The following is a 15862-nucleotide window of genomic DNA, read 5'->3' as shown; positions in this document are numbered from 1 at the left end:
AATTATAAAAACGGATGGGTGAAATCAATTTCTATTGACGGCGATAGATAGAACCCAATGAGACCTACATTCGGATAGAAAAAGATGCAACTGATGAGAGATACAGGTAAGCAATCAAAGAAAATCAATGAAATAAAAATAGCACATACACACACACATACATACATACATTCGGACACAGTCGAAAAACTGCATTTTCGAAATCATTGGGTCATATTAAGAGGAAATATGACAAAAAATGGGAATCTTAAATTTGGTCGATTACAAAGCTTCCATTCGGAAGCAAAAATAAAAATCAATCAAATAAAGAATTAGGAAAGGGTTGAAATAAATCAGGAATGACTTACTTCGCAAATTGACGTGTCGTCTGGATGCCAATGGGAACCACTGAATGGTCTTCCTATAAATAATACGTTACAATAGAAAGGTAGCAACGTTTAAATGTTATTACTGGAAAGTTTTTTTTTCGAAATTTTGATAGCCGATTCCTTTGACTTTCTAAAATATGAAGCTGCGTCTTTATGGAACTCTCAGTCCAGCGTTGTTTGGTAATCCGATCCTTACATATAGAGATGCCGACGTTGGTAGCTCAGTGGTTAAGTGCAAGCCTATTATTCTGGAAGTTGTAGGTTCGATTCCCTGTTGAATCGAATTTTACAACAGGCACCGATGAGTGGGAGGTTGCTAATAGAGTAACCGTCTGTACAGATATTTTTCCTGTGGTTTCCATGTCATTCCTATGTATATAGGAGAATCAGTACGGTACAGTATAGGATCCGTAGCTGCATGCATAGGGTGGGATGGGGCCAATTAGTCAAAAAAAGGAAGCAAAAAGGGCCTGATATAAGAAAAAAAAATATAGAGGTGTGTGAATTTCTTTTGTTGCACGATCGTCTTTCTTCACCAGAATAAAATTTGTCTCTGATCCTATTGTAAATACTTATTGCATCATATTCACCCATGGTAGATAACAGAATTTGAGGAGTTTTTGAAAACCTTCACAACCACGCAGACTGATTAATTAGTCCGCTTATAATGCAAGATACACTTTGGATTCAAAGATGTAGTATCCCTGTATACTTTGGTCCATTTAGCTACTTACTATTATTAAATAGGTCACCACGCACTATGTCGACTATCTTGCGAATTATAGTATGGGATGACCCAAACGCACAGATCGATTCCGGAAAGTTATTTCCATCAAGTCAAATTATCGCTTTGACTTAACTGCTAAACCGCTTGGTAATTTAGACTTTTCGGAGCGGATCAATTTATCATGGTTACAAAAATCGATTTTCGATTGGTAAAAATTATGGCATTGGCTTTACCACCTTTTGTCTTTGGAGGGAGTCGATCTCTCAATACAACAATTTTGACAGCGCGTAATGTTCCAGATTAAATTCACTGCCCTGACATGTGCTATTCTGTCGCAAAGGTGATTCCATTCACCCGGTGGGGGACTCTTCCGGGTGATTCTGTAATTTTGATTTTTGTGATGGCGAAATCGAGCTGAATTTGAATAATATGTTGGTGAATATTCGAAAATAATTTGAATATGATAGAAAAAGCTCATTTTATCGATTTTTGGACAGCACTTGACCTTCAAATTTTCCAATTTTTTTCTGTTTTTGCTTCCCAATTCCATCATATTTAAGTTCCCAATTTTTTGTCTTAGGGTCACTAAATATAGCCTAAAAAGTCTGAATATGCAGTTTTTAGATGACCTCTGTATGCATGCATTTGTGTGTGTGTGTGTGTGTGTGCGTGTTTTTTGCTTTTTTTGTTTCTTCACCAGGGAGCGATGGAATATTATGATTATCATCTATTAAATGAGAAAATAAAAGAGAAGAAGTTAGCAACAAGCTTCCGAATGGATTTTTGTTTCTCAGATTTTGTTGTTTTCACTTTTTTCCCTCATTATAATATTTATTCGAATACATGGAAATGTATCTAAATTGTCTTTATATTCAATTAAATTGTTATTACTCCATCATATGATAAAGTACTCAATTGAAAATCGAATTATAATGCAAACGAGTGGAGTTGGTTCGTTATGAAATTGTTTTATTCGTACCATCACTGATAGCTTCATCAATTGTGCAAAACATGTCGAAAGGTTTCATCAAAGAAAAATGGAGGGAGGCTAATGTTATTTGATATCAAAGCCAATTTGACTGTTCTAAAAATTGAAAAGTAATAGGACTTGTTCCATTATGTTTAGACTTGACCAAGGATGCTTTGACAAAAACAATCGAGCAGTAATTTAATTGTTATATTATTTAATTAACAATCGAGCAGTCATTATTGTTACATTATGCATACACACTGCGACGTAATTTTCGGAGGTTCACGGAACTCTCCGTCCATTAGCCCGCCCTCTGGCACCAAAACACCCCAAAAAAAATCAGAAAAATCAGTTAGGCGCCAGGTCAATTTTTAACGGAATGACCGCCGTATCGAAATCCTTCTCCGCTCTCAGCCTCAATTGCTCCAGTAGCTCAACACGTAGAGATTTAGAAAATCGGAAGCTGAAAGCGGATGCAACTGGGATCTTCAGCAAAAAAAAAAATAAATAAATAAAATAAGAATTGTCGGGGAGAACAATATTTAATAAAAAAATTAGTCTCGATACATAAAAAAAATATATAAAATGAAATCCCCTTAAATCGACCACTCGTTACTGTGCACTCTATATAATTTTAAATTGGTCACTATCGTCAAATTATTATTAAATGAAGATTTTCTGAAGTTTGATAAATAAAAAAAATAAATAAATAATAGAAAACAGTCACATAAGTCAAAATAAATATTAAAGTATTGAAAAACAACTGCGTCACAAAACTCAATTGTCACTAGTCAGAAAAGTCAAGAAAATTTTATCAGAAATATTTTATCAGAAATAGTCAAGTAAATTCAATGACTCGAAACAGTAACGTGAAAATCGATCCGTCTACGTGACCTCGGACAAGCAAAACTACACAAAATAAATACAATATAAGAGACAAATGTTCGAGAAGTCACGAGACCTTGAAATTAACTGAAATTAAAATGAAATTCAACGGCGAGAGTCACTGAATTTCGCGACACAACTTTATCATACAAAGTCGCGAAACTAAAAAAAAATAGTAATTAATCAAAATTAACAAATTTACTAATAAATATGAATGAGAGAGAGAGTCAAAATTCACTGAAGAGAGTGGTCAGAGATTCACTAATAGAACAATCGACTAATAGTCCTATAGGACTCGGGTGTACATAACACCAAATAATTAAACTGAATCTCTGCCCACTAAAATTATAAATCACAATGAAATAATTCGGCCACCACGCTCACCCAAAACTTCCGAAATCTCCTCAAAGTTCTCACAATCCTTTAGAAATGAGATAAACTTGGAATGGCGTCCTTATTTCCCGATAGCGTCTTTCGATCTCAGAATTGTTAATCGATCCGCTCACTTTCTCCACCACACGGGAAGTGATTTTTCGAGACACGTAAAAATTCGCAACAGGTGGGTAACGCTACGGCATCATGAACTAGGTGGGGATAATCTATTTATCCACCAGTCCCAAGTATTCGGGCATGCGCGACACAAACATTATATTCAAAACGCATACGCTATTAAATTTCGCGATGCTTCACAATCATTAATTGTGTTGAATTAGCGAGAATAAATTCTCAGCGCATCCCTAAAATTACAACATTATTCGGGCGTTAATTACTACCCATGAGAGAATAGTAACTCTCCTGATTAACTTATTGCTATTTTTCCATTAATTGCGAAACCCCGTGCTCTGGTGATACGTCACTTCCGTGGTAATTGATAGCTGGATTGTGGCTCCATTATCGGCCACATCGAAAATCCAGTTATCATCAGAAATTAGGAGTTCGATGACATCTCTCGGCGTCCAGGGATCCTCGTCGATGTCCTCAGAATGGAACGCGGTGGCGCATAATTCAAAATAAAACAAAATCCAATCAAACGTATGTTCTTCTCTCTTCTCAAAACTCTCGCCATTGAAGGTGACTTCCCGTCTGGTGGAAGTCTCTAAAATCGCGAAACGGTCGAGAACCAGTAACTGGTAAAATACCACGTTACAACACATACATACAAACATACATACATACAAACATACATACATACATACAAACATACATACATACATACATACATACATACATACATACAAAGATACATACATACATACATACATACATACATACATACATACATACATACATACATACATACATACATACATACATTACATACATACATACATTGCGACTTTTTTAGATGTAGAAGGTGCATCTGGCAACGTTATTCCTGATATATTGATTAAAAAACTAGTCGAAATAAAATGCCCAACGACTGCGATTCGTTTCATTAAATTTCTGACGGCCAAAAGATATGTTCACTCTAACCCGAAGGAAAGGCATTGACGGTTCGCAAGGGTGTTCCCCTGAGAAGAGGTATTCCCATTATTATACACAATTTATACAAAAGATATAACGAGAAATATTACAACGGCGATCAAAACCTCCCTTTTCGCAGATGATGTAGCCCTTTATTGCTCCTACGGGAGGTGCAAAGAGAGTTTCAAACTTTAAAGAGCGCCATCGCGCACCTGTCAGCAAATTTGAGGAAACTGGAACTTGAATTGGCTCCCACAAAAACAACTACGTTACAATTGACTAATAAGGAAGTTCAACAGTTAGAAGTAAAAATTAAAATAGATACCATCAAATTCTCAACTAGTTCTATCAAGAAATTTCTCGGCAGTTATTTCGACAAAAAGCTAAATTTCAAATATCATACCTGTAAAATACAACAGAAAACACTCAGGGGTTCGAACCTACTAAAATTTCTTCGTTGAGCATGGTGGGGGGCCGACCCAGTAACTCTCATCATACTATACAAAAGTTTTGTCAGGCAAATCATCGATTACTGTATATTTGTTTACATTCCCAATACACAAAATATGGTTAACAAACTCGAACGAATTCAATTTACTGCAATTAGGCTAGCTCTAGGGTACAGAAGGAAAGGGCAAAATTTTTGTGTAAAACAAAGAGAATACGACTCAAATAGATTTGTAAATGACACACTAGAGGAATTATTCCAAGGCCACTGTCGCATTTTCACGGATGAAAGTAAAAACCCAGGGAATAACTATGTAGGAGATGCGTGCATATGCCCAGAATTAGACGTTCGCCTCTCCACGACACTGAATAGGAATTCGTCAAGCTATACTGCAGAGTGTATAGCCCTCACCCTAGCAATAAGACTAATCTCTGACAATCCTGAACGAAATTATGTCATAGTGACGAACTTCCTCAATGAATGCCAACCTCTTGACTCTGGGAAACTGATAGCCAAAACCAACCCATACATTACTGATATTAGAGAGCAATATTTCACAATAACAAAAGAAAGTCACCCACAAACGAAAATAGTATTTATATGGCTTCCCTCACACCGAGGAATCGATGTAATTAACTAACACTTTAAATAAATTTTAAAAAAAGCAATAAGGGACATTTTCAACTCATATAACTCATCATAGGAAATTGTCGAGAATTTTCGACAAATTATTCAATTTAACACAGCGTCACTGCAAAATCTGAAGTTGAAAGATTGATTTTTCAAGAAATTTGCGTACATACAAAGATTTGAACATTTTACCTAGCCGTTCGGAAGCATACCATCAAGTCATTGGTGATGAAAGATTGAAATAATCACTCAAGAGCATGTTCACTATGATTTCCTCGCCCCCATATACTCATACCTCTACTTGTTTTTTTCTAAAACTGTTCTGATTCCAAATTAAATTCAGAGACCTTATGGCGAATGAACAAATCGGAACCTATATTTCGCAAAAAATGATTTTTTGTGTGTGCACATTTTTGCTATGGAAACTCAAAAAGAAAATTTCAAACGGCAATTTCAAGTTGTTCCCCAGACATTTTCTTTTTTTCTTCTTTTTCATCGCAAACTCCAAGAAAGTGTCATCCGAAAACATATCTTCAATTTTGCTGCTCTCATCAATTCTGGCATGAAGAAGAAAAGAGAGAAAAATTTACTCTTTCAAAAAAAATTAGTTTGTTGAGAATGTCTCGAAATCTAAATTTTTAACGCACTTGTCCGACAAGTTCGCACTTTGCTCCCTGATAAGCGAGGGGAAAGTGAGTATTTCCCGCCGTCGGATAGAAAGGTCCTGCCAAGGTTGGAAAGTCGAGACTTTCCGCTTTTGAGAGCAAAGTGCGAACTTTCCAAGCAGGTGTGTTAAAAAATAGCATGTGCACTTCGGGCGGGAAAATAATTTCTGACTTTCCACCCTTGATACACTATATACTAGAGATCAACAAACTTTAGTTACGATCTGTTTCATCGAACAGTGAGATTTGAAAAAGGTTCATCTCTAAAAATTAATCAATAAAAGGATAAATTTGGAAAGGTTTTAGATAGTCGAAGGAGAAGAAAAAGCCGACAATTAGCAAATGAGTTTAATAATTATCAATCAATCCCCAAATGACAAAAACTGGTGTTTTTGTAAAAAACTGAGCCAAGTAAAAGTTTCGCTCAATTGATTCCGTAAAAAACTCGTGTTTTGCCAAAATATGGCGTTCCTATAAATTAAAAAAAACTCGGAAAATGTAAATGACAACGCCAAGAAAAGTGATACGACTCGATTGAAAGGATTCAATAATGAAAATTAAAAAATCAGTAGAGGCTCAGTTTTTCCCAAGAACTAGAGTTAGAGCCAAAGATTATCTTCGGTCGCTTTTAATTATTAATCAAATTTCATTTTAGCATTATCCTGTAAATAAAACCATGTCAAGTAAGTTGGTCCTGTCTCTACTGGTTTTTTATTTTCATTATTGAATCCTTTCAATCGAGTCGTATCACTTTTCTTGTCGTATTCATTTACATTTTCCGAGTTTTTTTTAATTTCAAGGAACGCCATATTTTGACAAAACGCGAGCTGTTTACGGAATCAATTGAGCGAAACTTTTATTTCGCTCAGTTTTTTTTCCAAAAACACCAGTTTTCATCATTTGCAGAGATTTACCTTTTTTTTTCAATATAAGTAAAAAATTATTTTCACGTTTTCCACATTTTTGTCACCCACATCACGTTTTCAGTTCATCTGAAGTATATCATTTGCATGATTTTTTCACATAATACACAATGTTTTTCAACAATTTGAGAAACTCCTTTCTCCATTTATGTATGTATTAGACCGAATCAATTTTTTTAAATGTCAAAATCTCGAAATTCACACTTCCATTAACCTCCACAATTTACTTCAGTCACATGTGTACACATCAATAGATCAAAAACTGCATATAATTTTTCAACAAAACGCAAAGCTAATATTCGTTACCATAAAATAAACAATTATAACTATGGAAATAAATAAAAAACATAAAATCCGAGGGAAGAAATAAAACACTCCTCTGTTTTCCTGTTACAATTCAACGGTTTGAATACACGGGTGGCACCATCTGAACTCCAAATTTAGCCCAGGTTAGGTTGCATCGAACTGCTGCCTACTTAGTGACTTCAATGTAATTGAAAGATAATAGAAATCGGGAAAATATTGAAATAAGCCCATTGCCATGGGCGTATTTTTACCAATATTAATCGCAAAGAGGAAAAACTTATATAAATGAAAAGATTGAGGGCGATTTCTATAATCCAAATGTAACTGTGCACAGATTTCATGTAACTTGTGGCGTTTGTATTTTATGGATTGAATACGATTAGGAGGTAGTGGAAGGGGTAGTTGTGTCGTGTATAAATACTAATATTTGTTGGATAGAGACGAAACTTTTACTTGGCGGATACGCTACCGCGCATCTCGATACAGAGATAAAAATAATCATGTGCTCAATCTCCCTTCTAACAACTAAACGATAATCCGATTCTCCACTAGGAAGAGAGTCACACATACAAGTCCTAGTCTTTAATATTTCAAATATTCATCAGCAATTCATGAACAATAAATTGTTCCAGAGTCATTTTGGTCGCTCGCGGTAATGTCCAATTTTGCAATTCATCAATCGCTTTACCGAAGAAGACGTATTTAATATTTATAATGCACAATAAAGTTTACTAAGTTTGCTACTAAGAATGTTTGCACTGAACCCTTCATAATTTTACACTTTAATTTTACACATAATCATAATAAAATAAAATAATGGACATAATTGTGATCGAACTAATCCCGATATTTGAATCACCCAGATAAACGGCGGGCACAGAGAGTGACTGATTTCGAAATCAGGTATCTACCGATCGTGAGGAGTTCGCCATGGAATGGGCTCATTTCATTTTGAATGATTTAAACAACAACTGAAAAAAATAATAACTTATTAATGATTTGATGATTTCTGGTACCAGGTGAACTTGAAAATAGAGAATTACCACAATGTATAAAAAAATTAATTCTTTCCTCAATGAAGAATTCTAGAGAAATTTCATTCTGCATGGAAAACGATATATATGCGAAATATATATATAAATTATACACATACATTCTAGCCGAAACGCATGTGACGTGACGTTTTCTAACGACCGAAAATGCCCATCACCTGCGGCCTCCCTCCCTATAGCTTCCTCGCCGATACGAAAAGCACACAAAAATCGGGACCTAAAAAAAAAGTTGCTGGGCGCCTCTGATGTCGAGGAATCAGCCACTCGAAATTTAAACAAAAAATCAGAAACGGAACTTAATCTAGCTCAGCGAAGGGGTTGAGGGAGAGGTAACGGTTACCTGCACTGCTCCGTATATTAGGTTGTGGAGAGAAGGATGGATTCCGGGAAAAGGGCGGAAATGTTCCAAAAATAAAAGGCTAGAACTCTATTAAACTGTTCACAAAACTGACTATTTTATTCAATAAATCGACAACGGTGGGCCGGATTTTTCCAGCTGACCGAGCTTAACGGTATGACTGCGATACTATATAATCCAGAGACCCCATAGGAATAATTAATTATAAATTTTAACCCCGAAAAATCTCCACGTAGTTCCGCGAACCCCAAAATAATTCCTGCTTGAGTTTTTAAAAGACCGAAGCGTATAATAAATTTTGAAGAGAAACCATTAAAAGAACGCCGATCAGAGCGAGATTAGAATATTACTGAGAAAATTCTCGGAGAGGGCTTAGAAGAGGCGATGAGAGTAAACGAGAGAGATAAGAATAATGCGCGAGAGGGGTAGCGAGTTCCGTTAAATCCGTTAAATCCGATAAACATAGCTGGAATCGCGGTGAATGTCTATTACCCCCCCTCCCGAACTTTATATTGAATTACATCCTATGCGACAGTTTTTTACCGCCTGATCACGAATCTGACAAGCGTATCTTGGGGAGAAATAGTTTCCTGCATACGATGAAATTTCTATACCGCTCTTTGCATTACCCAGGGCCACGACGACGACGTAGCGGTTATCGGCCCCACGACAACACATGTTGGTACGTTTAAAGACTAAATATCGCTCGGTATAATCAGTGACCCGTTGTTGTCTAATCCTTCGTGTAAACACGAGGATCCACTTTCGGCATTTCATTTCTTGGGGGGCTGTTCTAGACATTTACCCTATTTTTAATATACCTATTGAATCCATTACCCTCAACAGTCTAGGCCCGAATTTTTTAGATTGATTATGTCTGAATTTTTTGGTTGGGCTCAGTTGGACATTTACCACTGTTCTGTGGGTAACAAAGCTTGGGCGTACTATCAATTTCTGTGAGAATATCAATAAAACAATAGCAGGTATATTAACTTGATAATTATATAATAATCATATCAGTATAATTTGTTCCAAAAATATTGAACTATTGAAGCCCAAAAAACAATTTGAATCATTACCGACTATTAAATAAACGGAATCCCTTTTAATTTTATATGTATTGAAAGATTATAAATTTAATGCTAATTTACAATAGAAAAGATACAGATTCTAGAGGTGTAAAAAAGATGCACGGAATATGCGCGTAGTTGTGTAATTTTACTGACTGACGTGCGAGCAACTCCGAGTTGGACAGTCACACCAGTGTTAATGTCAACACAAACGTTACTAAATATATTTTTCTTTTAATATTTTCAAAGCTTCAACTTGTCTTTTTCCCATTACAGCATCCTTTCCTGAAATTTTCAAAGCCTTTAGCGTCTCTGACACCTTTGATAATGGCAGCTAAAGAGGCCGCCAAGGGTCACTAAATTCTTCACATCGACTCCAGATACAGAAAAACAGCATGAAAAGAACAATTGGGAAAAAGTATTCAGAAGATATGAGGATATCGACCCTCCCAAATTGGTAACGGCACAATAATTCAGTAATATATAATATTTAATAAGTATAAATAGAATATGTATAGGTACTAATTAGTTAGAATTTGTTTACTATCAATTGATTTATTATTTGACGAGTTATAATAAAATCGGCCCGTTTTAACTGGGAGTATTTAATGTTAAAATCTATGAGATCAAGAATAATCTGGCATATTATTGGATGAAATTCATCTGCAAGTTAATTTTTATTTGTAGAATAAATCGAAATTTCCAATGAATTTAATGAATCCAACGCCAGCTATTTTATAAATACGGTGAATTAGTATTACTAACTCAATTTGACAATGAGTTAGCTGACTATTGATGAAAGAAATGAGACACATTACCTACAGCAAAACCCTTTTTAGATAATGCGATAAGCAAATAAGAATGACTAGTAATTAATGAGGTAACACTTATTCTAATAATATTATTTCAGCGGAAAAGTTACTGAACAAAAAGTTATGAGGTAAAAATAAAATTGGCCTCTATGTGGGATTTATATTTTTTGAAACGTAAAAATTGAACTAGGAAAGATAATTAATAACTGAAAACATGAACACGGTTAATTATTATTTTTGGCATTGCTGCTGTGCTCATCTCGTGCCGAAATGTGCTTTTTTTACCTGTGAAATTGAAAACGCACAGTTCAATACTTGCTGAACGTAACATCGCTGACAAAAAAATATTGTTCCACACATGTACGATGGGTTTTTTCAGTCTATGTGATTGGCTAACCTCGGCTGCGTCCGGGCCGCTCAGTTGATATCCCTGACAACGTAACGGATTTATATCGAAAAATACTATTTTCATCGGTCTTGTAGATTCACAAGCAGCCTTTATTAGTTTTTTCACAGAGGTTTTAAAATTTGACCTATTTTGTCTTGGGAGAAAAAGGAATGAATGAAACCATCATTACATAAACGGCGTTTTCCATGAAATTTTTTTTTTTTTTAATTTACTTGGCATACCACATTCTCTTTTACAGTATGTATAAACAGATATTAACCTGTCTGCAGTCGCGCAAAATCACTAGTTTGCTATTCTTTTTGTTTGCTTTCTCTTATATCGGGATATACTTATCACGATATAAGAGAAAGGAAACAAAAAAATATAAAATAAGAGAACGGAAATTAACGATAACGATTTTTATTTTTAATTAAGTAAGCTTGATGAGTTATTCAATTAAAGAAAATGTATTCAATTAGTCATGATTTTTGGATGTGTTTTCTATGCCATGACTATTGTGGCACAGAAAATTGTAACGCTGCAGCGCGACCCTTTGCGGGTTAACAAAATTGAGATATCGATTTGACCAAGAGCATTCAAAGAGCATTTAACTTGACTCATTTTTTGTTAGGTATATTAAACCCAGGACTGAAACTTTAAGAGTTTTGAAATTCAGTGTATAATTTTTTGAGCAGCTGTGCTGGAATTGGAAACACCTATTTTCTCATTTTCATCCCAGAAAAAAAGGAGAGAAATTTTTGTTAAAATTTAGCGGATGTTTTGTTAAATATGTTTCTCTGTGAGCAAAAAATTCACGGAACTATTGTTTCCCGTAACTCTTGCCTCATTTGTGTGTCAAAATGACAATACCGCGTCATTTAGATTTGCTGAATGAAATTCATAATCGGTAAGCCAATTTAAGCTCTGCATCTTTTATTAAATATCTCTGTATATACGACGCTCATATGGAAAATTACGCGGTACAGTAGAGTTCCCTTAGTTTGCCGGCTTCGGTACTTAATCTTGAAGCGATTTCCTTGGAAAGGGTCTAGCCAGGTAGGCTGGTGTATCTGCCCCCAGCGAATTTCAAGGCGCCTTTTTTTTCATATATGTATCACGTAAAAAGATAATTCTGTGGAAAATTTCAGATGTTTGTCTTGATGCTCTGATTTTTAATGATTGAAGAACATGTTTTCTTCATTTTATTTTACTATTTATTCCAAAAATCCTTTTAAAAATCACAAAAAATTCTAAAAAATCAAGAACGGAAAATCAACACTGCATTTTCTTCATTTTTTATGGAAAATACAGAGATCATTCCTACAGATTAATTAATTAGTAATAGTAATAGTATTGAGCAATATTGTTGAATCCAGCTACCGCGCTAGTCAAAGTGAGCAGAGCTTGACTTGTGATATATCGATAAAACTACTTTAATCTAAGAAATCGTTCTTACTCTTTCGTTCCCGCTAGTAACGAAGATAATAAGTTGGTAATGGGAGAAAATGCCCATAACTTATAGAACTATGAAACCGCTCTATTTTTGAAACATTACGCATTCCTACGCACATGACGTCGAGTTTGGAATCGACGGTACATGTGAACTGGAAGAATTTTTTCGAGGGAGACCAGATCGACAGGGAAGGCGGCTGCTAAGTAAAAATCTGACAGACTAAGGGAACTCCACAGTTATTAGCAAAATTTTCTTCCTGTTCTATTGTAAGCATCAACCAATGACCTAACAGGAGTTTTTGGCAGCGACATTTTTTACAAGTTTATGCAACGGCACTTAAATGAACTTATTGAGATTTTCATATGTTGCTTAGTAAGACGTCGAAAGCAATTATTAGAAGTAATCTTTGTTCAATCATTTTCTATTTGTGTGTATTGCGATGATAATGGACAAAAGGATCTTATTGACGAATAAGAAGTGGAAAATAAAAGGAAACGAGATCTATGATGATTTACGAAATTTTAACACAAGGTGGCGTACAATACAATGATTGTTTTGACACTTCGGGATGTGTGCACGTATGGTCATGTTTAGAAACAAATGTACGGTAGAAAAAATTGAAACAAGGACAAAACTTTAATAATGATGAATGAATCGATGAGGCATTCTTTAATCGCAAACTATTGTTCCTTAATGGTTGATGAAGATTTTTTTTATTATACTATTCACTATAACTCAACATTTTACAGATACTTGGGGTCCGTCGCATGTGATTTACAGATAGTTTGAATGACTGTTGATGTCAATGTTCCCATTTCAAAGCGAAGAAAATCTGTTGAGCATGAGGACCGCAATGAAACCACTCAGAAAAATTGATTTCGGTTGAGCGACCAATAAAGTTTTAATTCAAACTGGCCGTGAACAGCCTTTGACAAACATAAAATAGGTGCTAAATGGAAGTTTACGAAATTGATAAAACATACCGTGATTTATGATGGTCATTTCGAAAATTGCAGTAAGAAAAATCTACAATAAGCGCGGGGTACTTATTTGCGTCACATTATTGAGATAACTTATCTCTAATTATTGGAAAGCACCGCAAGCGAAGGACGCTAATTCATTATAGATGCCCATTACGTCCTTGAATCATATTATTGTGACATTTTCGTTTGCGCGTGTAATTATATAATTAGTATGTAGTCTGAGTCTTTTATAATTGTATTATATTGCGAAAAATTAGAATTTCTGTAATGAAATATTCTCTTTGTTTTATATAAACAGATATTGTTTTAATGAAAAAATGTTAATGTAATACCTACTTTATATAATTTTTATCGATTTCTTAGTTTTTTTTTCGTTTTTACATGTAGAATAGAGGAAAGTTTTTTATATATTAAAAAGGAACATGTATCTACACATGCGTACGAACATCGTTTATAAATATTCGTTTCCCACATATTGGCATTGATGTCCCAACTTTCATTTGAATATATGGTATGTTATTTTGGTCTTTTATAACCATACCGATTTTCCCCATTCCCAATTCTAAAAATATTTATTTCCCTCAAATATATGCTTCCCACAGCTCAGATTTGATAGAGAAGAACCAGAAAAATTGTCCAATAATTTCCCATTCATCTTTTAAAATTAATTTTTTAAACGTGCCCAGAACATATGTGATGTCAACTCATCGAAGTTGACACAACTAGTGAAAATGGTACCAATTATTCCGGTTACTACAGGTGCTCGATATTAGAACTGTGTGTCGTAAGAGGATTTTCCCCGGGTAAACATCCCATGATAATCCTCAAACTATTCTAGCTGTCGTCTCTATCGCTCACGATTAGGCGCCAGTCAGGTTTTTCTGGAAAACCTGATAGAAACCAACCGCGAAGGAATTTCATCTACTCCGGGGACTTTTGGTGGCGAGTCTCACGATGCCGAGTCAGCATCAGTATGACACGGTACACGGAACAATTGGTTTAGTTAATTTTACTATTTTTGAATCGTAAAATTGCATGGGTAGAATTAGAACGGTCGACCATAATGAAGGATTTGGCCATTTTACGATTGTCAATCGTAATTTGAAAATAAAAAGAACAGCTCCAAATCAATTCCTTTTTTTTTATTACATTGATGAAGAACATTTCCAATTGTATTGGAAGAAAAATTGAGTCAATTTCAGAGAATTGTGCCATGATAGAATATTGAAACGGCAGATTCCGTTTAAAAAAAACCTAAAAATGTCAGAGTCGATAATGAAGGAAATCTCCTCTTTTTTTAGGATAAAAGAGCCGACTGTGATGGCTTGGCTGAGCTTGATTGGTTGACTGAGCACGACCGATATCTTTCGACAGGCGACGAAACAATGAAACAAAAAACGCGAGCATGGAGCCTTCTGTTTATTTCCTTATGCCCCATTTGTAAACATCACTCGCTGCTTTGATATTTTGTGAGTTCACATCGTAAAAATGAAAATTGCGCATGTAAAAATCCAGGGGCACTGCAGCAGTTAATATCTTGGCTGTAAATATTGTTTCTCTCCTTTTCCGTAAAAAACTAAAATTGTTAATAAATTATCAATTCTGGCTGATTGAAAATTGAAGTTATTCTGTTCCTGAATAACCGATAAAAACATGGATTTATTTTACTTTATTAATGCAACTTAATGAAATGAACATACTATTCAATTTATTTCAGCCATCGAAAAAAAGAAATCAAATATGAATCGTAAAATTTGAGAAAGTAATTAAATTCTCACCTATTGACAAATTATTCAGATCCTAAGAATATTTTTAACAAATATGTACATCGAAATTTTGTTTCTCTTTCTTTGACAATTTCAATTCGTGATGTTTGGATAGAGAAATGTATTTTTAAAAAATCAAAGTCCCAATTTTCAAAAAAATCAACGCATATTTCTCGGAATTCGCCATTTCATCCGCAGTTAAGATTTTTCACATCGTAATTTTTCTTATTAAAATCTCTCCGTGTAGGGGGGCGAGGTTTACCAACGTCTGAGCAACTCTGATTACCGACTTTAGCCGCGCTCGCGGCGTCGTTAAAAGACATCCATCGGGAGACGTATTCCCCAACTCATTCGCGGAGGGATGCCATCCCTCTCATGTTTCCTACTCTCCTTTAGGGCGGCTTGATCCTGTAGAAGTTACAGATCACCTGTGCATCTTTCTCACCCAGCAGGGCGCTAAACTTCTCGGGGCACATGCGACATTAGTATCCGGAGAACTTCTTCACCCACTCAATGTCCACCGCAACTCGAGGAGGCTTAGTAACAGCAATCTTATCGCGAGTCAAAACCAGAGCTACTTCCCATGGAGGCACG

At 35.2% G+C, this 15862-nt stretch overlaps 1 protein-coding gene across 5 annotated transcripts in view; it reads left to right on the top strand.

Moving 5' to 3' along the window:
- Pak (serine/threonine-protein kinase PAK 3-like protein) overlaps positions 1-15102 on the top strand; it is a 69136-nt gene extending 54034 nt beyond the window's left edge. For 2 of the 5 annotated variants that reach the window (XM_011314788.1, XM_011314787.1), the window contains one exon: positions 14804-15102. In XM_011314788.1, the coding sequence (XP_011313090.1) occupies positions 14804-14965 (162 nt within the window). In that variant the 3' untranslated portion in view covers positions 14966-15102. Of the gene's footprint in view, positions 1-10142; positions 12248-14340; positions 14484-14803 lie in introns of those variants that run through there. The other 3 variants (XR_892792.1, XR_892791.1, XM_011314789.1) reach the window with 3 other exon arrangements.
- The last annotated feature ends 760 nt before the right edge of the window (positions 15103-15862 follow it).

The sequence above is a fragment of the Fopius arisanus genome, unplaced genomic scaffold (assembly GCF_000806365.1).
Source record: "Fopius arisanus strain USDA-PBARC FA_bdor unplaced genomic scaffold, ASM80636v1 scaffold00213, whole genome shotgun sequence".
NCBI lineage: Eukaryota > Metazoa > Arthropoda > Insecta > Hymenoptera > Braconidae > Fopius > Fopius arisanus.
Note: the sequence above shows the minus strand (reverse complement) of the source record. Positions and strands in the feature narration are given on the sequence as shown.